This window comes from Oryzias latipes, chromosome 4 (assembly GCF_002234675.1).
Source record: "Oryzias latipes chromosome 4, ASM223467v1".
NCBI classification, from domain to species: domain Eukaryota; kingdom Metazoa; phylum Chordata; class Actinopteri; order Beloniformes; family Adrianichthyidae; genus Oryzias; species Oryzias latipes.
In genome coordinates, this window is record NC_019862.2 from 18,863,980 (window position 1) to 18,885,905 (window position 21,926).

A 21,926-nucleotide genomic window follows, 5' to 3' on the forward strand; every position below is an offset into this window, starting at 1 on the left:
GCCGATTAAATTTAGTCAGGCGATGAAATGTCTGTTTAACATTCCAGAAAATTTTAAAATACCTTGATACAGATAAGAGAGACAGAGGTCAACTCCCAAATGATGTCCACTGACAAACCATGAAAACCTCTTGATGTTGGTGAGGATCCATGGATTTTCCTGCTTTTTTTCACTAAAAAAAGAGAGATCATTCTTTTTCTGTTTATTTTAATTGCTTTTACCATATGAGGATGCACATCTGAGCTCATTGGTATGGATGTTTTGTCCTTTTAGCGAAACCTTGTGAGCAGCTTTTATCACAAGGACATGTGTCAGTCATTTTTGTAGGATTATAGCCTCCCCATTCAACCCCCCCCCCTCCTTTTCTGAGTGTTTTGGAAGGGTGCAGGTGATTCAGGAGATGATTACAGATTTCAGCATTGACTCACAGAGCTGCTTCTCGGAAATACCACCCCGGTACAGAAAGATGCCAAAGAATGTCCACATACCTGTGTGAAGCAATGCTGAAATGTACTCAGAATGAAAGCTAAAGCTTGTTTTCATCAACAAACTATCCTCCTGCGTAAATCAGTAAGCAGGATCAGTTCATTTATAAAAATTATTAAGATGTTGTACTTTTGTACACCTACATGCATTATTTTGCGTATTAATAAACATTTTTATCAGGGATGTTGGACTTCTCCTTCCTTTTTTAATCGCTAACTCCCAACAATAGATTTTGATGAAGACATTCATGTGCTTCTTTTACCGTTTGACAGGGGCATTTATCACGTGAAATCCCTTCTGCCAATCCCTTTACCTGAAAATAAAACTAAAGTAGGTCAAACTGAAATATGCGCTTGTCCTCCTTTGAGTTTACTGTATGAACAAGCCTGAGCACGTTTGGCAGATTAAAGATAAAACAGAAGCTTGACTTTGCCAGTCTAAAGATATCCCAAGGAACTAATCCATGATGGTATGTTTTTTAAGTTCTAAAATGAATCCCTGCTGACATCGTAATCACAAGCAAGTGAAGCAAATATTCCCTGTAAACAAATGGTGCTGATCTTTGCTTGCTGTTTGGAGGAGTTTATACAATCTCTTTTATTTCTGTGTGATGAAACTCCGAAAATAGCCTGTCTTAGGGGCGGTCTTCCACAGTTTTTCAAAAAGTTTTGTACTACCATACTGCACCTTACACTGCACCTTCAGAGTTTGACAAGTGCATTAAGAGATCAAAATGCCTGCATTCACATATCTATTATAACACATCAAACAGTTTTTAAGTTAAACACTTAAGGAGTTCAACACAAAACAAACCTACTTTATGTCATGTGTTTTTAGTCCATTGCTTTTTACTTTAAAATACCCCATTAATTAAGGGCAATCAAATGTTTAAACCACTGAGATGTTAAAGAATTTGGTTGCATGTTGTGCTTTTTGGATGTTATGTAAACAAAGATGTAGTATTAGTGTGTTTTTTAAGATATTATTTTCAACTATGGAATTTGCACATACAATGCCAATAATTAGTTGTACTTATTTATTTATTTTATTTAGGCTGGGTGGGGGTATTTTACTCCTATTTTTCCGTTTCACACGTGGGGTAAAAGTTACATCTAATTATATTTTAAAATGTTTGGGCATCACTTGATACCCAACATCATCTCAAACTCTGATCTGAATTAACGGTTAATATTTATCAAGGAACGATAGTGATATTTTTTCTAAAAATAAAATAAAATAAAGGAGGCTAAGTGACAGGAAGTAAGGTGAGATCTTGGCTCTTCATAAATTCAGGAAAATGAAGACGTTAATGGATCTTTTTGTCTGCAAGTGGATGCATCAGAATGGAGTGGAGCAGGAAGACTTTGGCCAACCCATTTGAGTTGCTGCGTCACAAAAGAGAGCGTTTTCAAATGGCAGGATTTCTCTGCTCCTGTTTCATCCAGATTTAAATAAAGAAATACTCATTAAGGCAGTTTAAATCTTAAATTCTTTTATATATGCCTTCCACCATAAGAAAAATGCAACAAGAATATGTTAGAAACACAAAAAACATTATTTTCATGAACCAACTTCCAGATGTAACAGTTGTTTTATGTCTCAAGACTGGATAGGTGTCTGTCATGTGAATCTTTCACTTTCCTGCGGAAACCACACCTTCCAAACTAATCAGTTTATCATCTTCCCAAAGACTGCATATTTATCTTGATGTTTGGCTTACACTGCGTTATCTCTGAGCACCATGAGCAGGCAACTGACCAAGTGGTTCTTTGTTAAAGAAGTACTAGTCCATTTTTTTTTTTTTAGATATCTTTAGACTGTCATCTTTAGCTGTGCTCCTAGACAACAAAACAGGATGCAAATGTGATGCCCATGTTTCCAAGGTCCACTCTGACCTAAGTGTCACATGCCACTCATGTACATGAATTCATCTACACACACACACAACTTCCAGTTGTGTTTGGTCTTTTATATTCCATTTGTTCTATAATTTACATATTCATTTTAAAATATGGTTTTTGGGCCAATTTACATTTTCTCTGCTTTGAGACTTTGTTCACTGCTAAAAATGTTTAATGTTAAACACCCACTCTTTCCCACCACTTTTTTTTAACATGTTCTTGTGGCATTTTTATCATGCTGGTGGACATGTGTAAATAGAATTAAGATAGACATTCATTTTTGAGTATTTCTTTATTTGATTCATTGTGAATCAGCCGCAGAGGGGAAAAAGCTTGTAGGTGTTACGTAGAACCTACAAGATACAAGCTCCCTGCTTTGCCTCATTTTGATGAATCCACTTGCAGACAAATCAATCCATGTACGTCTACATTTTCCTTGTCCGAGCTGGTATCTGACTCAAAACTATACTCCTGGATAGCTTTAATATTGCTCGCCAATTTTGCTGTACCGCTAATGTTTGGTTGGGATTGTGAGGGGTTGTAATCTAGCGGAAGACAGTGTAAACAAACAGATAATGGGAAGTGAGGGCAGGCTTACTCAATGCCAACAGTCCTTCTTACAACTCATAGGTGAATTTCGAATGCTGCTGCTTTGCAGAAACTATTTTCTAGAAAAAACACAGGTTGTTTAATTTCTGCTAAAAACATCATAATCGTAATTAAAAGACCACTAGGAACATTTTTACAATACATTAAAAGACGATTGTAAAAGAACGCTATTAGAAGAGAGTGTTGAGTAAGAATTTGGTGATTTTTGTGCAGATTTAAGGACAGTTAAAGCAAACTGGTCAATTTTGACTAGGAACACTGAGGAAGGGTGTTTCTTTTTGATATTGGTTTTGATAGATAGTGGTGAAATAGTATGTTTAACAGTAGCATCTTGTTTTTCTGTCTCAGTTATGTGTTTGCCTTTACAACTCACTGGTGTTTGTGAATACCATAAAAAAAAAAACATAGCACTCAGCGAAAATATCTTACAGCAGGTAACAGCGTTCTAACCCAATCTGTGTGAAGCATCGTCTGTGTGTGGGCCATTGTGGACCATCTGATTATCTTTCACAGCAACAGGATGGGCTTGCTGCATTGTCTGAAGAAAAGGAGACCACACACTCCAACCTGCACACACACATACACGTGTCTGGGTGTTATCAACTTCCAGACAATACAAAGGAACAGGAGCACAAAGACAGGAGAGCGTGAGGGCAGCCTGCACACACACACACACACACACACACACACACACACACACACACACACATGAAAACAATAACACCCAGCTGTTTGAGATGATGAGATTTTGTACCTCTTTCATCTCCTTCAAACATTGTGTCAGTTCAACACTGAAATGATAAGAATCAAACAAGAATGTGAAAAAATGACAATAAACCTGATTTTTTTTTTAGCCGACATTGTGCAAAGTGTCGAAACCCCTTTAGTCTGGAGGGCACCAGAGGTTGTTCAAACATGTTGAATCCACACTAGCATCACTTGCAAACAGCAGCCATGTGGAGTTTCTTAAATCTGATGTGATGGGGGCCAAACAAAAGGGCCTGGAGCATGAAATATAAGGCTGTGAGGGAATGGCATTGGAGACGGGGAGAGGGAGAAAGAGAAGAGGGCAGCAGAGAGTTTTGTTCAGTGCTGGAAGGCAGAAGAGACAGTCCTAACAAAACAAAAAAAAAAAAAAAGGAAGGAATAACTCCCCCCAGCACAGAGAAGAAGAAGGAGGGGCTGGCTGATCACGCATTACTCCCTGGAGAAAGAAAGAAGAGGGCAGGGCTTGAGATCGAGCTGCACTACTTGTTGCCTGTGTGAAGGAGCATAAAGACTCCAAGCCGGTCAGCCTGTGGGTCAGTGAGCTGTTCAAAGCATGAGGGGAAAAACGTTCAGCCAATGTTTCCAAGCTTAGGAACGATATAGGAAAAATAAGCACAAACAGGAGAAGTGGTCACACTGACAGGTAAGAACCTAATTTTTAAAATTCTCTTATAATTTGAGCAGATGTGCATTAAAAATGTCATTTCTTGGACTAAATCTAAGTAAATTATACAGATAATGCTTCCATACAAGCGAAAGCTGTTTATTTTCCCGCACTTTCATGACCATTTGTCCCTTCATCCTGACTTGTTTGCCTTCCAGTGAGTTACATTTGCTGGGACTTTTTTAAGCAATCTGTTGCCATCCCAAGGCGCTGGGTGTAACTGTAGCTGAGATTGGCTGTGCTTGCTGTGGAAACCCCAGCAGGGAGTAATTAGAGGATATGACGGATAAGATCTGCATAATTCTGCTTTTGGGGTATTTTTACTACCTAAATAGTGAGAATTTTTTTACTCTATTTTTACAGCCTAACTGGTCACAGCAGATGGTCACGCTTACTGAGTCTGTTAGTCGTGAAGGTTTCTTCCTATTCTTCCTTTAACAAGAGTTTTCTCCACAGTTGCCAATTGCTTGCTCAGTATGGGGGATTCCACTAAAACCATTAATGTAATTTGTTAGTCACTTACTAAAATACAGACAATTTGGCCATTTTAAAATGAACTGGACTGATTTAAACAGTTGAAATTTGTTTTTTAAAACAATCATAAATAATTGAGTTTTAGAATAAACTGAATTATATATATATTTTGTTCCAAGCTCAATTGTTTAACACTGGATTGACAGTGCAATGTTTCGTTTTTGGCTGTTGCATCTGGAAAAATATGCGTTGAATTAGCAAAACAAATATGGAAAATCAATTGGTTTGCTTTGACAGGTTGGGTGACTGCTCTTGATACTCAAACTGGAGAACACATCTTTAAACAGTGAAGCAGCCACCCATGAGATGAAAGCAGGGAGAGTGTGTTTGTGCTCATGCAGCAAGTTCCTTCAGACGTTAGTCAGTGTCACATTTAAATGTCACGATGGCGTTAAGCATAGCCTGTGAGATTGAGCCTTTAATTAATGCTGTGATGTGTGTGTGCCAGATTTACAGATGTCAACTTCTTGCACTTTCAGTAGCATTTACTGTTTCCTCAGTAAATGGTATCCCAGGAGCAACATCTCATTTTTGTTGTCTTTTGTGAAACCCACTGCCTCTATTCTATAAAGTCAGGAAGTGCATTTGTTTATGTTTTTTTTTCTTTAGTGTAGACATTTGTGAAGCTAAATTTCTCACAACTTCAGACACTAAATTGACAGAAAACACATTTTGAGGAAAAAAATGTGTTATCCAACATCAAAAGTAAATAGATTGGCTACATTTTGTTAGGATATTTAGGTTATTATATAAAATATACATGAAGCAACAAAGCTAGTTTGTGCAACTTTGTTTAAAGTGTAAAATTATGATATAACAGGTTAAACTTGTAGTTTTGTAGATATTCTCTTAAGGTCAAATTCATAAAAAGTAGACATCTGTTTCTTATTTCAGCTAAGCTACACTAATAAATGTCTGCAGTCTCACAAAAAGAAAGATATCACTCATTTTGAAATCTCAGTTTCAGCATGTAAACCTCATTATAGTTTTCTTGTCAGCACTTGTTAATGTCATGTTTACAAAGTCATACGCTGGGACTTGTAAAAGGGCCTGTTAACCATGATTGATGCCTCATTACTATTGTTTATCTGAGGGTTCGTCATTCTGCATTCTGGATGGAAATTTACTCATTGATGGAAATCTGGTTTTTGGTGTTTTTTACATGTTCTTGTGGCATTTTTCTTGTAATGAAGGTCATATATAAAGAAAATTAGGATTAAAACTGTGTATCTAAGTATTTCTTTATTTAAAATTGTTGTGAATCAGGAGAAGGTGAAAAAATGCTGTTGGAAAAGGCTTGTAGTTGTTAGATAAAATCCTTCAATGGGCAAGCCACAAGCTCCCTGCTCCGCTCCATTCTGATGGATCTACTTGCAGACAAGTAGATCCATGTACGTCTTTGTTTTCCTCGTCTGAGCTGGTATTTGGCTTAAAACTTTACAGCTGGATAGCTCCAACATTGCTCGCCATTTTTGTAATGTTAGGTGAGGTTGTTTCTGATGTACTCCTGCCACTCTGCAGAAACTATGTCCTAGAAAACGACCCTGTTTTTTTTTTTATTTTGCCTAAAAATGGCATAATCATAATCAAAAGAGCACCAACAGCGCTTTTACAAAAGATCAAAAGATGATGAGAGTGGGAATTTAAACTCCAACATTCATTTAAATATTTAGTTGAGGTGTGGACAATGGTAAAAACTGGATGTATGAAGATAATTTATCTTCATTGTAAATGTGCTACAGTCTGTCACGCGCTTTTGTTTTTAGCCTTAGCGTCGAATGGGTCTGTGATTTACCTGTTGCATCATTTAACATCTTTGTCTAAAAGTCACATTGTATTTTTATAAATATTAATGTTTTGTTAATGCAAAGTCTTTCTTTAGAAGTAGCGCTCTCCTTTACCTAAAACTCAAATCATTTCAGAGTAAAAAGGGTCTTCATCAAACCATTTTGGTACTATCTTCAGTTTGTTTTCATATTCATTATTAAATTTAGTCTAGAATTGTGGAAACGCTGACTTTTGAAAGCAGTGAACTGCAAAAACTGTCATCTTTCATCAATTACACCGCGTCCTTTTCTGGTTCTTCACACCCATATCACTTTATTTTTTTCCTCTTCAGAAGGTAAACATAGGGAACAACTATCACTATCAAAGCTTTACAACGCATTAAAAAAATTGGAAACATAGATGACCTCTTATAGAGTTAACACTTTGGTGCTAGTTTAAAAAAACCTGCTGGAGCCCTCCTAAAGTGTGTATAAAATATTATTTTACAATGGCATTGTTTTAAGAGCAACTTTAAACATGTTTCTCATCCAGCTTCAGCTGACCCAGTGTGACTCAGCTCTCATCAGGGTTATCAACAACCCTTCAGACACTGCGTATCTTCTCCCCCTGTGTAGACTCACAATCTGGGAGCTCACGCTGAGGAAGGTTGGGTGTGAATGTGTGAGAAAGAGAGAGACAGACCAACATGCTAAGATTTAGAAGTGTGATGTGGCAGCTACTGCTGTGGCGTTTAATAACAGCCTCATTAGTGTGTTGCACACACACTCACGTGCACGCTGGTAGGCCCACACTCGGTGCGCCACAGTAGGACACCTCTTTCTCCTTTCAACAAAGGCTGGCTCTGCACAGCAGTCATGTGACACTTGTTCCCATTGTTCACTACTGGTGAGGGGTGGTTTTGCAAACACACTTTGTGTGCATGTGTGTGTGTTCATGTGATTGCCAAAACAGGAAGACACTTTAAGCCAAATAGAGAAAACCTCTTATTCCCATACATGTTTTTGTTTGTCCTCGCTGTTGTGTGTGTGGGTGTGTGTGCATGTGTGTAATGACAGGCTGCTGCTGCTGCAGCATGGGACACTTACTGTTTGATGTAAACGCATATTATTGTGTAGAAAGGAAAATCTCTATGTTGGTTTTGTATTTTGTAAACCAGAGGACCCGTGTAAAGCTGTCTGTCGGACCTGAATTGTCTGTTGTCAGTGGAGTTAGGGATTTAAATAGGGACAGGTAGCCTTACTTACAGGCTCCCACCAGTCCCCCCAAAACCCCAATTTTAAAACCACAACTTTGAAAGGATTAAGCAAAGTGCTTTCTGACTCCTAAATTGATGTGTAGTCTGGGCTGGAGAGCTTGTGATCAAACAGTTGGACTGAATCAAGCTAAATTTAACAGGAAGGTAGAGTCTCCAACCCTCAAGGGCATATGGGGAATTAAACAGATAATCTTTGTCAGTGAAGGGAAGAAACAAGCCCTTTTGTTTTATTGTCAGTCACCCCTGATAATGTGTTTACTACCATCTCCATGCTTGTCTTGCTGTTTCCTCTTTGAGTAACTTCAAGACCTTTTTGTTCCCACTCAAAGCCATGTGTTTGTGCCTCCATTTGTTTGTGTGTCTGTGTGTTCCCATCTCAAGGTTCTTCACAAATGTTGCTGACCGAGCGAACTTCACTTTACTGTTTTGTCTGTTTCCTCGTACTAAAGAAAACACTTTTCACACTCAAGCTCCTGCATGTTATTGTGTTTTTGTATCTATATTTATAGTAATGAACTACTTTTAATTATCAAACAACATGTCTCTTTTTCTACTCACAGCTTTATAAAATATCCAGTAAATAAATTCCGTACGGCAGCTGCATTCTGGAAAGACGGAACAGAATTTTTAATGTTTTCTTTATTACCACACTTTTAACTTAGCAGACCTTGGTTTTCGTTTCTACTCCAGTTTTTTTTTTTCCAATGTGTCCTATTCTAGCCTGATCATGTGATTTCTTGGGATTTTGGCATAATCAGCAACAGTGATTTTTAGATGGACTTTTTAGAAAACAAAAGAGCAAAAATTATTTAAATAGCATTAGCATATCGTATTTTAAGTAAAAAGAGCAGTTTAAAGCACAAATAGGGAGAAACCTGAACCCTAAAAAAGCCATAAAGACCCTCAGGGTCTTCCAAGTGGTGCTCATCCTTTAGTCTTTCTGCCCCTCAGAGGAATCCACACCAGCATGCCTTAGTAGTGCTTCTTTACTGTAGGTGTTGAACTTGGTGTTAGAGGTAACATGACAGTTATCTCAATCAGAATACTCTGATGTTTCCTCCCCCAGTCTAACACATCCCTGTCCTGAAGCCACATCTGTCCTGCAAAACCTCGCCAACAGCAGCAGCTGATCCTAGACAGCGCCCACACTAAAACCGCTGCATTCGTTAATGCAGCAACATGCTTCAGATGATAAAAGACATGACAATAAAAATACCAACTATATGTAAATATAGGCTACACAGGATGAATGACAGACATTAAGAGTTGGATTTCAATTAGACATAAAACAGCCAAAGTCAAGACAGATCAAATATGGAAAAAATGAATGTGTAAAAGCTTCAGCCAATTATATAAAAGTGGGAAGGTTTTCTTTTATTCTCACTCATTTAAAGCTATACACTCAGATCCAAGACTTTTAAATTATTAATTCAACACTTAGTTCAGTGTTGAATTAATGTTTTTAATCCTGGCTTTGGTTGTGCTAAGTGATGCACAATGGTATGATAATCAGTTTGTTGCTATAAATACCTTCTGGCACAGAGAGATTTCCAATGAAATCAGAGAAAACTAAAGTCAGCTTTTATAAATGGCCCCCTCCACTCATGGATATAATTAATTCATTACACACAAAACATGCAAATCCTTTTACTAGTTCATCAGATCTGTTGGTATATTTTGCACAGAGAGGTTTTGGCATTAGTTTAAAACCTGCAGAGAAATCTAAAACACTCTTTTGAGCATGTGCACGCGTTGTGGGGAGATTTGACCGATAGCCCAACAGCTGTAGACTGAAAACGATGAGGCCGTAAAGAGAAGAGGGGAAAGAAAAGTGTATTAGCGTGAATGGTGGTCGGACAAAGAGAAGAAGGAAACAAAGTCTGGGGCCTGAAAGAAGATGGACAAACGGCAGGAGGCATGGATGTCTGAGTAAAGGGGGTCAGAATAGAAGGGAAGGGTTAAAAAAAAGGAGCAAAGTGACTTAAATATAGCAGAATTGAAAAATAGATGGAACGGAAGGAGAAGAAGGAAGTATCTGAAGAGAAGTAAAATTAGAAGAAGGCTGTGAGATTCTTCCCATTTTCTTTAAATGACTTCCAGCAGCTCTTTGCATAAATAATCAATTTAACACAGTGGTTGACAAAGTATTCATGAGTGTAAGTGCTTGCCTTTTCACCCTGGGGGAGCTGGTCCTTTCTCCACTGCAAAGGTGGTTGTGTGTTTGCCAGATGGTCTGGGCCACACACACACAAATGCACATGCACAATTGAAAAAGCACACACAGCTGAATCCCTCAGGGTCTTCCAAGTGGTGCTCATCCTTTAGTCTTTCTGCCCCTCAGAGGAATCCACACCAGGATGCCTTAGTAGTGCTTCTTTACTGTCTATGAACTTACTTATCACACCCAAGAGTGCAGAACGAGCCAGCTGTTCCTCACTCATTTGCATCTGTTAACTTTTGTCTTTACAAGCGAGGTGACTCCGTGTTGAAGTCACTGCTTTGTTCCATTTCAAATCCGATTTTGAAAAATGAAACATTTACCCATCTTCTTTTGGTTTGCAATAAAAAGGTTTCAGGAAAGTTTAAAACGTTTGTTTTTATTTTTACATAATGGGCTCTAACATTGCAAACTTCGGGGCAGCATAAATATTCTTAAGGTCAAACTTTTTGACCACAGAAGTCTGTTTTCTGTTGTTAAACTCTTCATTCACTTGGTTGCACATCAAATATACTCAAAAACATTTCTTTTTGCATAACAGTTACCTAATCAACACTTCTTAAATCTGCAAACTCTTGTACTCCACATTTTTCTAGGTATGTTAATTCGATAGAATTTACATAAAACTGTAGTTAGTTGAATAGATCAGTTTTATCTCTGTGTTTAATGCGACACTTGCTTTTTTAAAGAAAAAAGTTGTTTTGAGGATTTTCAGACATGGTCCAACTGTAAAGAACTCCAGCAGCTATTGTTGTTGTTTTTTTATATCATTTAAACTATAACATTGTAAAGATTTTTTTTTTTCATATGAGATACTTCAGTGCCTGTCCTGAACAGGATAAATAAATTAGAAAAACACAATGCTTGTAGAAAACAAAGTTTTTTTCCCCATCATATTAAATTGAGATTCTTTCTTCTTCTTTCGCCTGTTACTTCCGGTTGGGACATAGGCCGCATACAAGAGCTCTCCAGGCCGGTCTTGGGAGAGTTCTTCTAGCTGTATCCACGGTTTCCCCATGCTATTGACCCCTGCTTCCAGATCTCGGCGCCACGTGTTCCTAGGTCTCCCCCTTTTTCTTTTTCCTTGGGGATTCCATGTTAGTACCTGCCTTGTAGTGCTGGATGCAGGTGTTCTTAGGGTGTGGCAACCCATCGCCATCGTCTTTTGAAGACGTATTCCTCTACTGGTTGCTGCTCCGTCCTTTCTCATAACTCTTGGTTGCTGAGGATGTTGGGCCAGTGCACCATCAGGATTCCTCTGAGACAGATGTTGATGAAGGTCTGGAGTTTCTTCATCAGCTCAGCAGTAGTCCTCCATGTCTCACCACTATAGAGTAGTATGGGTTTTACCATGGAGTTAAAGATCCTCATCTTGGTCTTGAGAGTCAGATCCATATATGTTCTTCAGTTGATGGAATGTAGCTCTTGCCTTGCTGGTGCATACTTTTACGTCTGCGTAAGATCCTCCCAGTTTGTCGACGATGCTGCCAAGATAGGTGAAGATTTCCACTTTAAATTGAGATTAGTAGAAGTTTATTTGATTTCTCTTTTTGCTGTAAAATCTGTTTTTTTCTTTTCGTGCACTTAAAGAGGCATTACACAAGTAATTTTGTGCAGAAAAAAACAAAAAAATAAACGTTTGTTCCTTTTAAAATTGAGTTCACCAGAAAATAAATTAACCAAAACCAACCTTCAGCAAAGATAGAGCTATGTGCAACAGGTAGACATTACATTTAATAAAAAAAATGTAATCATCTATTAGTCTTTAATATTAACTCACCACACAGATCCCTTCAGGTGTGGGTCTTCGTCTGGTCTGCCTCTTTCTGACTAGACTGCAGCTCTGCTGCTTATCTGATTGGGATTTACCTGATCCCAATCAGATAAATCAAACAACAAGTACACTCCTTGACGTCAGATTATTGAGTCTGATAAGATTAGAATCATTAGGATGTATTGAAACTTGTCTGCCTGCATATCTGCCATGTCATGATATTTTGGCTCGAGTATGACTGACTCATGCCCTGTCAGTGATTCCGAGCACAAGACGGCCCGCTGTCCAGTCATCATCACACCGCAGGGGAATTTCTCGAAGACCTGCCCAGTGTTTTCCAACCCTGCTGAGCTAGCTGACCTGTTCATCACTGCGTATTTATAGTTGTGTCTGTCTGCAGAGCTGCAACATGTGCATAAATAGTTAGAAGCAGACAAGTGTTGTTGTTTTCATACAATTTATAGAATGATAAATTGCTGCTTGTTTCAATGTTTTGTATTACAATCTTACCTTTACTCTTTTTTTATAACTTCTGGATTCTGGCTTCTAAACTTGTTCATGCAATATTTAGATAGACATTAAAGTACATATTGCATAACAGCATATTTCTCACCTCCCTCTGATGCTTTGTGGCATGTTTTAATCACCTAAAGGTGTATGAAGATAAGTGAGCGATTGTCATGTCTTCTGGTGTGGCAAATGTGCCAATGTGGCTCCTGATCCAAAACTTATCGGTTTGAGTTTACGTCAGTTTCTGCTTTTGTTCAGATCATGCGACTGAAAGATTAAAGTTGACCTCATTTGACTTTTGTTTCCATGGTTGCAAACCTGCATTTCCCATAATGATGTTGATGCATTCTTGAGGAACTTCTGTCAGGCGTTAACTCCGTTTTATTACTAACTGATACACATTTTTATAAATTATTATTTATTCTTTGGAACACGTCATAGCCGCTCCTCTTAAATTTGTTCAGGAAATGACTTGTGTTCTCTGCTGGACTCTAACCGATTGTGTGTCCTACTAGAGTGGAGAATGATGGCGGAGGGGCGCTTTGCAAGTCTACCCAGATCCCTCCATGCTCACCACACCCTTGGAAGAGGCTCCACCCACACAGGAGTGCCCAGCGCCTCCCTTGCCCCCCATAGTAGTGGAATCTGCTCTTCCAGGAGGCTTCAGGCCTCCCTCACCACCTCCATGGACCTCCTTGGTGCCAAACCTGGGTAAGTCTTAAAGACCTCTCTATTTGTGCTTTAACCCTTGTGCTATCCTAGGCACTTTAACATTGGGAGTTGGGTCATCTAGACCCACTAGACAGTACTCTGAACCTTTTTTCTTCAATGATTTGTGATCTTCACTGGTGTCCATGGATTACATGAAATCTTTCCACCTTTATCCACCTTTGTCATGGTAGAGAGAACACGTCAATGCAAGGGTGGGGTCATCTAAGATAGCACAAGGGTTAAACTGCTCTTTTTACTTAAAATACAATATGCTAATGCTATTTAAATCCTTTTTGCTCTTTTGATGAAAATTATGTTTTTTTTAACATGTTCTTGTAGCATTTTTCTGATGATGGAGGACATGCGTGGAGAAAATTATGCTTGAAATTTAATTTCTGTGTATTTCTTTATTCGAATCATGAATAAAATTTGGAGCAAAAAAAATGCCATTGGAATGATCTTAAAAGTGTAGACAGAGAAGTTTCTGCAAGCACAAGCTCCCTGCTCTGCTCCATTCTGATGCTTTTGGGCTACTTAATCCGTTTACGTCTTCATTTTCCTCATCCGAGCTGGTCATTTCAAAACTAAACTGTACGGCTGAATAACTCCAACACTGATCGCCACTTTTGTTGCCCCAGCAATGTTAGTTTGGGGGTGTGAGGGACTGTAAGCTAGCGAGACAACATGTAAACAGAGAACTGAGAGTGTGTATGTGTTTATGTGTGTGTGTGTCGGGGGGGGGGGGGGGGTTGGGGGGGTTGCGCTCCGTGAAACTAGTCCCCGCCACTGCGTCACAGAAAATGACACAGCTTTTTTGATTTTCCCTAGAAATGGCATCATAATAATTAAAAGACCTCTGGGAAGGCTTTAAAACACATAAAAAGATGATTGGAGTGGATTTTTAATATTAAAGAACATCAAGGCCCAATTCGTTTTAATCTGTCAAATATTGTGTAAACAAACTTTTTATGAAACACTGACTCATTTCTATTTGTTTTTGGCTTAAGTTTGCCTCCTGGCGTACCAGATATCCCCACTGCAGCCTACCAGCCCATCTCAATCCATGGAACTCTGCCTCGGCGAAAGAGAGGAGCTGGGAACAGCAGCACCCATGGGAGCTTCACATGGGAGCCTAAAGCCAATCAGGCCTCACTTTGCAGGAACCCATCACTGCCTCCAGGACACATGCATCAACCCACGACATCCTCACTGGCCCCAGACATCACTGAGGACTTTAATAGTTACAGGTACTTGTTGAAATACAAACTAAATGTTTTGTTGGACCTGTTTAATCTTTTAGTTTGTTTTGAATAAAATTGGACTTACTGTGAATATAAAGTTAAGTGACGGCCATAAAGATAAAAACTGCTCATCTTGAGAGTGGGGCATGACAGAGACATGGAGGGTGGGTTAGCATGAAGAGAGAGAAGGTTGTAAATATAGCCCAGAGGGGGTGTGGCAGTCAGCTCGACTTCAGAGAAAGCTCACACAGCTCATCTCTCATCACGTCCTCCCATCTATCTGTCAAGAGTGTAGAGTTACAAAAGGCTGGATTAGATATAGCCAGCTTTGTGTGCGTTTGTGTGTGTTCATGTGTGTGTGCGCGTGGCCCTGAGCAGTTGGGTTTCCTTTGTAGGTGCGGGTGTGTCGGGGTTGATCACAGATTACTGTGAACTCTTTGTCTGTTCCCTTTATCTGCGCGCCTCCACACTGGATCTGTTTCATACGCGGCTGACATAATTTGTTCGGGTCAGATTCAGCCTCTGCAGGTGGCTGGATACTGAGCTGCTTTGTAATCCCACTGAATGATGCTGAATGAACCAAACGCTTCACGCTGAAATGACACTCTTTGAGAAAAATAAAAAACGCAAACATGTACATTTGCTTTTTTTTTTTTTGAAAGAAATGTTTGCTTTTATATTTGCAAGAAAATTCCAAAACTCATGTAGAATTCCTCAGAGTTCTCATGTGAGCTTCCTATAAAGAGAAAATGAAGGTGTGGAATTGCTGCTCAGTCGGTCTTTATGACCCATGCTGTCAGCCGACCTGTGGCCCCTGACCTTACGTTGCACCAGATTCCGATTGGACAGTTTGTCTTTCTCTTGACCTCAGTGGACACATCAAGACCACCAAGAGAGTAGGAGGAAGAGGAGGCAGCTTTGGAGGAGGACAGCTGGGAGGCAGAGTAAAAGGAAAAGAGTGCATGTAATACAGAGATGGAGAAAAATGTTTTATTTTATTATTCATAAAACCTGCTGTTTGCTTTCTAGGCTTAGCTGATAGTTGCAAATATAATTTTCCATTTCCGTGTGTTTGTGGGGGAATGCATGTTTATGTGACCAATTCTGAAACTGATTTTGAACAGAATTACTGGTTCATTATTCTATTTTAATCCCAATTCAACAAAAGATTAAATTATGTTTTGCAATTTCCAATATTAATTTGTTAAAAATACTTTGACTTTTTTAGTGACTCAAAGTATCCAAAAGTGCATAAGTCATTTTAAAATTCTGAGGTCTACTTTTAAAAAAACCAATGGCAAAGCAATTTTTTTTAACCTAAAGTTCAAAATAATGGCTTAAAATATAATCTAAGGACTTTAAAACATTTGGTATTGCATTTTGTCAAGGAAGGTTGATCCAATATTTTTTTTAAGTCAGCTTGATATATAAAGAATCTCCGGTAACCCAAAATGGCATGGAAAGTGCAAATCTAGTATTTATGCCAAAATGAATAGGAAAAAAAACACATTTTCTGTGTAATTCATACTTTGAGGATATATTTATGACATAAATAAAGCATTGATATTTAAGATTTTTCATAAAAATTCTTCAAAGGTGCTGTAAATCATCAGCCTGGTCACATGTTAAATGGAAGCACACTGACCTCTATGGGCCGTTGACAGATCCTGCATGCTGCCACTTTCCTGACCTCCCTTCTCGTCCCCATCCCCTCCTTCTTTCTCTGTCTTCCCAAACTCTGGTTGTGGTCATGCTGAGTATTGTGTGGTGGAGCACAAAGAGCGAAAATAGCCAGAAAAAGACTGTGGCAAGTGCGTCTTTTCTTTTTCTCCTTTTTTTTTCTTTTCCATTGCCTCAGCCCTTTCTCAGTGTGCCCCTGACTGTGCAGCAGGTTGGTTTTGTGGTCACAGAGGCAGAAGAACTCGCTGTCCAATGCTGTTTTAGAAATGTGGGCAGAAAAGACAAATTTAGTCGTACCCAGGAATGCCTGGGCCATCTCACTACAATTTCCCTTGTCAGTGTTCACCAAAAGAATTTAATTAACTTTAACTTTAATCAAGAACTAGGAACAATATTAGAAATCATGGCTCTCTGAATGTCAGAGGGACTTTTGAATGAAAGAAAAACAGGAAATTTCCCTCCTTTTTGGCTCATTTGACCCACAGGGCTTTCATAGGGTGTTGTCAGTCTGTGGTGGTTTTTCATTGCACTGTTATACTGCACAGCCAGGACACTATTAGGAAAGGTTTCAGGCCTTTAGAAAAACAAAGCCAACCTTCAGTTGCCTTAGCAGCAAAACAAAATACAGCAATTATGTTAATTTTTAAAATTAGATTTTTTTTTTTGCATTTCCCTATTTGGAACCTTTCTATTTTCTTCAGCTGCTAATTTATGCCAAATAATTAACAAAAATGTACAATAACTGAAATTCTGAGTGTAAAAAAATGTAACAAAGGACTTTAAATATCAGTGGAAAGAACATTTCTATTCAACAATTTCTGCAATCCCAGAAAACTTCATTATCCTGCCAAATTCTCAACTAAACCAAAAATTACACTTATCTCTAGAAATAGTTGATAATGAATTGTTGGAGAACCTTGGAGTCCTCAGCGGTCCATATGTAAAATAAAGTCAGCAACATCATGAGGTGAAGGGGCCATAAAGCACTTTAAAACCACTAAACAAACCCAAAAAATCAATACCACAACCCACAGGGAGCTGCTGAATTGATTTAAAAACTTTTTTTTAGCACTCTAGCCACTGAATCCTAAATTGTTTATGTAAAGTGCTATTTTTTCAAAAATGAAAAAGCACAACACCGTAATAATGTAATGCCATGTTGATGTTTTCATTATCTAATAGGTAACATAAATGTTTTCACAGATTTCTTTAGATATGAAAATTTGCGGATGAGCTCCAGCAGCCCTGCCAGTGTTTTGGAATAACACGCGTGTCTGTGTGCAAAGGACAGCCTAGTAAGCTGTTTATGGTGATACTTCTGCCTAAAATATATGGGCTTATGCACTGCACCAGCTTAAATCTCAGTTTGCTAAAGACTGTAGTTGATCTTGAGGGTGACAGAAAGGCCTCTGCTTTTGATAAGTGCCTAGAGTGAATGGAGGCCTCTGTTCTGTTACACAACCAAATCCGACTCATTATTTTGAGCCATATTAACATGGAGAAGAAGGCTTAGAGTGCTAAACATATTTGCTATGGTAAGTAATGGACTGTGCTAATATTCCCATTGGAATTCCATTGCAGTATTAAAAGATTTAAACTACCAACCCTGTTAATGTAGCAAGGGATTTGAGCTAATTACCTCCTTCATGGAGCTCCCGGATGTGAGCCGCCTGCAGAAAAAGACTGAGACAAAAATCGTGTTTTATGATTTTCAAAGGAAAGTTGAGTTGTGTGAAGATGAGAAGAAAAAGAAAGAGCAAAAAAAAAAAGCAACGGGCTTGGTTTGTTGCAGGTTGTGGAGGCGGCTGAGAAGCCGTTGTTTGTGTGTGCGCCGTGTGACCTCTCTGTGAATTTGTCAGTGGACTAAGAATGGTAGACGTGTGGCTGCGATGTGTGTTATGATGGGGGGAGGAGAAAGAAAGTAAGGGAGGAGGTCGGGCCAGCAGAGTGAACATGTTTACCATGATCCAAGAGAATGAAAGTGAGAGGCAACTGAGACAGAAAAAGGACTCCAGTTTTAAGAGTAAAGTTCAGATTCATTCGCTTATTTATTTTTTTTTTTTCCTAAAACCACCTGGACATTTTGAATGGGATATACGATGATGAGACATGTTTGGACCCATGGAATACGTTTAATCCTGTAAAACAAAACATAAAATTTGCTTCAGTTCACCCATAAAATTTGGCCGACCTGACAGCTGATCCGGAACTAAAGCAGAGTTCTCCCACTTAAAGGATGTGTTCCCTCAACCAGGCTTTGTCTCTGTCTGTCATTCCCAGGGATCCTGCAGCTGCCCTGGATGCCGCTGTGGACTATGTGAAGGTACAGGTTTTTTTTACAGATTGCATTCAAAATATGCCTGTGATTTTTTCTTTTTTTAAATCAATCAAAATCATTTTCATGTAGAAAATGTAACGTCGTTTTTCCTACTGACCAATTTTCTTTTTTATTAGCTTTAATAATCATTGATATATTTATTAATAAAGGTTTCTCACAATACTAGTTAACTGAAGATCACTTTTCTAAAAAATGTAGTTTAAGAAGGAATGAAAATGAATTCATATTTAAATGGGATCAAATTATGGATAGAAAGGTAATTAACATTTGGGTACCAAAGCCTGTGATCAATTTATTCTTAAATAATTTGCATGTTGGTCTGTATGATAAAATTTTCATGGTTTTGTTTTTATTCAAAAAGCAAAGGGACAGACCATGATTACATACCAAAATAAAAGAAAAAAAATAAACGTTCAGTTATACAACGCCGTCTCTGCAGGTCAAAGCAAAAACATTCATCTTTTAGAAGATAATCCAGTTGCTTCAGAGCTATGGGGATAATTTTGTATTAAATCACACAACCTCCTGCTTCACTGTCAAGCAGCTTGAAATAAACACGGACACCACCTGAGTTTCTGCCGTTAGTGACAAAGAAGTCATATTTATGGCAAATAAGCTTCATCAACTTGATAAATTACATTCTATTTGTGTTGCCATTGGCTCTATAGTGCTCAGGGGTATAAACACATCCATTGTGGTGTACTACAGGGAAAAAAAAGGATATTTTGCTAAATTTGTAACATTTTAGCAAGAAACTTGCTATTCTAGTCTTTAAACCCCCCCCCCCTGCTGTACTCTGCTCATCCAACAGTCTGTTAGTCCACGGATGCTGACACCTCGGTGTTAAAAGTAAACATGCAGCATGTGTGTGCTTCTATTCCCTAAACTGACTTTTGTGAGCCAGTGTCCACAAAATGTGTGTCTCTGTGTGCCTTTGTGTGCACACTGGCTGCAGATGGAGCTACTGTATTTCACCTGTTATATAATAGGTGTGAAAATGTTGCTGTCAGCTCCTCCAGGTGTGTTTGCTTTTCTGCAGTGTGGAGGTGCACAGATGTGCATGCAGACACACAGGTGTTCCACATATTGACATATTGAGGATTTAGTTTTTTTTTTTTTAGATCCATCATAAATTTCACTGAGGTTTGCCTAGAATGGGAGAGTGTAATAAATTAAATCAAATGGATGTTTCTTTTGTTTTCTAAAAGTATTTAAGTACAGACTTTAACAGAAAATATTTTAGGATTCATGTCAGTGCTTTTTTTTTTAGAAATTTGAGGGAAATTTTTACTTTTTTTGTAAAGTTATTTCAACATTTTCTTTGTGTTTTTGTAAAACGAAGTGGCTAAAACTTTCCCTTGTGTCTGTAGTTAAAGACTGTAGCTAAAGAAAGTGCTGAACAATGTTCTATAATCTCCACACTCTTGGATGGCAAGATGACGGATTGATCCCCTGTGATTTTGAATTACTCATCCCTTTCTGGGTCTTTCTTCTTCTTGTCTCCCACTTCTGCTCCTTTTCTTTCATTCCCTCTCTCCTGAATGAGGCTCTGCAGTCTCATGGGAGAGCTTCAGAAAACAATGATCCTCTCTGTGTACATGCCTGCTTCTGTGTGCGTATAGTGTCGAGTTCCATTTTCTGCATTGAAATCATTTGAAGTGGACTAAAAGTTGCTTTTAGTCAGCAGTAGAATTGTAATATAGAAATGTAACAAATAAAACAAACACAGCTCTAATTCAGAGGCTTACTTCTTATACTGCTTATACGCATATTTCAATGATGGGATTCAATTTCAGAGAGAGGATGCGAGAATTGCACCATCTAGTGGCCACTAGAAGTACTACCTCAGAAATGTCTTAGATCTGCTGTCACTTAGGGGTTAAGTCCCATCTGAACTGCTGTTTGATAAAATATATGATCAATGATGGAATAAAGGCTGTTTATGCTACAAAGTTCCAATTCCTAATTTATTAACTACAAATATACTAAAAAGCAATTGGGTTTATCATTTTAGTTATCCACAGATTTTACTAAAATCACATATTTTAAAATACCTGTGCTATTTTTTACCTCTTGATTTTAGTCCTAAATTATTTGCCACCACCACTTGACTGAAATGTTACCTGTTAACAATCTGAGTACTAACTTAGACATATGAAGTTGTGCCGATCCAGATAACTCTTAATGAATCATTTGCTTAGTTTTTTTCTGAAATACCTTTAGCATCTGGAAAATAAAGTAAAATAAATACTGTCTGGTTGGTGTTTGCAGCTATTGTACCAGGTGTAAAGAGACAAAAATAAAAATATTTTTTAAGTGAATGAATTTCTATTTGGTATTCTTCAAAAATAGACCGAAGATGATTAAAAATGTCGATAAAGATTCTTAGTCATCAAAGCAACATTATCTGTTCTTTAGGCTAAATGGGCTTTAAAGGTTGACCAACAAGACCTTTGCTGCTCATCCAAGTAGTTTATTTCCCCTCTGAAACTTCCATTTTTTTTAAAAATTTTCTCCACACAGTAAACCCTAAAAAACTAAAGATTGTTGCAAATTTTAGGATGACTAGAGTGAACACATCTCATTGCTGCTTTTTCTATTTCTGCAGCTCTGCCTTGTTGAATCTCTTTGGCAGAAACAGCAAACACACATAGAAAAAGATCCTTAACGCAGTGATTTCTGTCGCTTTTTCCAGAGCATTCCCCAGAGCGACAGATATGTGTATTTTAAGGTGCGTTTAGCCCAGCTGGTGATTTGGGGCCACTGTGGTTGACAGTTTGTGTGTGTGAATGTGTGTGTGTGTAGTGCCCCAGCAAATGTTCGACATGTGTTTCCTTCCTAGATCCTTTCAAAGTTCCCACTGTAATTAGTGGCAGAGTTTTCCTTTAACTTGTTGCTTCTGGGGTTTCACCCTTTTTTTGGTACCTTTGCTGAATAGTCATAACTTTTTTTGTCTTTTTGTCCAGACTGCCGCAGGTTTTCGCCTAAACCCTGTTGGGTTTGTTGTTTACTCTGTGAATCTCAGTGAGCAAAATAGAGTACGACAGTTTAGTGGATTTCAAAGCAGTTGTTTCCAAAGAAATAAGGCGTTTCTTCTTTTATTTAATGTCTTAATCTTACTAACTAAAAATAATAATAATCGCAGCAACTAAGATATTCAAGTTATTTTAATCTTTTAATTAAATATAATGATATTCATACAACTCACATGTGATTTAGTTCTTTTCCTTATGACTAAAAGCAATTATTATTGACAATACCGCATTGCTAGGTATGATATAAAGTCTACATTTGTTAAAACCTGGTGCCATGTGCATGGTGTGCTATATTCCTCTGTCTTTCATGTGTGCTTTGAAGGAATGATAGGTTAATTATGCCTTAGGGCCACTCCCATTAAATCCATACAGGACTTCTGTCTCCTCCCACGTGGCGCTCCGCTCCACTCATCC

The 21,926-nt window shown here is 38.3% G+C and overlaps 1 protein-coding gene and 1 long non-coding RNA gene across 2 annotated transcripts in view; one reads left to right on the forward strand and one right to left on the reverse strand.

The window, feature by feature from the left end:
• The first annotated feature begins 4,165 nt into the window (after positions 1–4,165).
• bcar3 (BCAR3, NSP family adaptor protein) overlaps positions 4,166–21,926 on the forward strand; it is a 36,104-nt gene continuing 18,343 nt past the window's right edge. The window contains exons 1-4 of the mRNA XM_011474199.3: positions 4,166–4,407; positions 13,023–13,218; positions 14,226–14,465; positions 18,420–18,462. Coding sequence (XP_011472501.1) covers positions 13,031–13,218; positions 14,226–14,465; positions 18,420–18,462 — 471 coding nt within the window. The 5' untranslated portion in view covers positions 4,166–4,407; positions 13,023–13,030. The remainder of the gene's footprint in view (positions 4,408–13,022; positions 13,219–14,225; positions 14,466–18,419; positions 18,463–21,926) is intronic.
• On the reverse strand, positions 14,728–18,274 carry LOC111947372. The gene is made up of 2 exons (XR_002873188.1): positions 16,105–18,274; positions 14,728–15,391 (listed from the first exon to the last, which is right to left on the reverse strand). It is a non-coding gene; the product is annotated as an uncharacterized LOC111947372 (long non-coding RNA).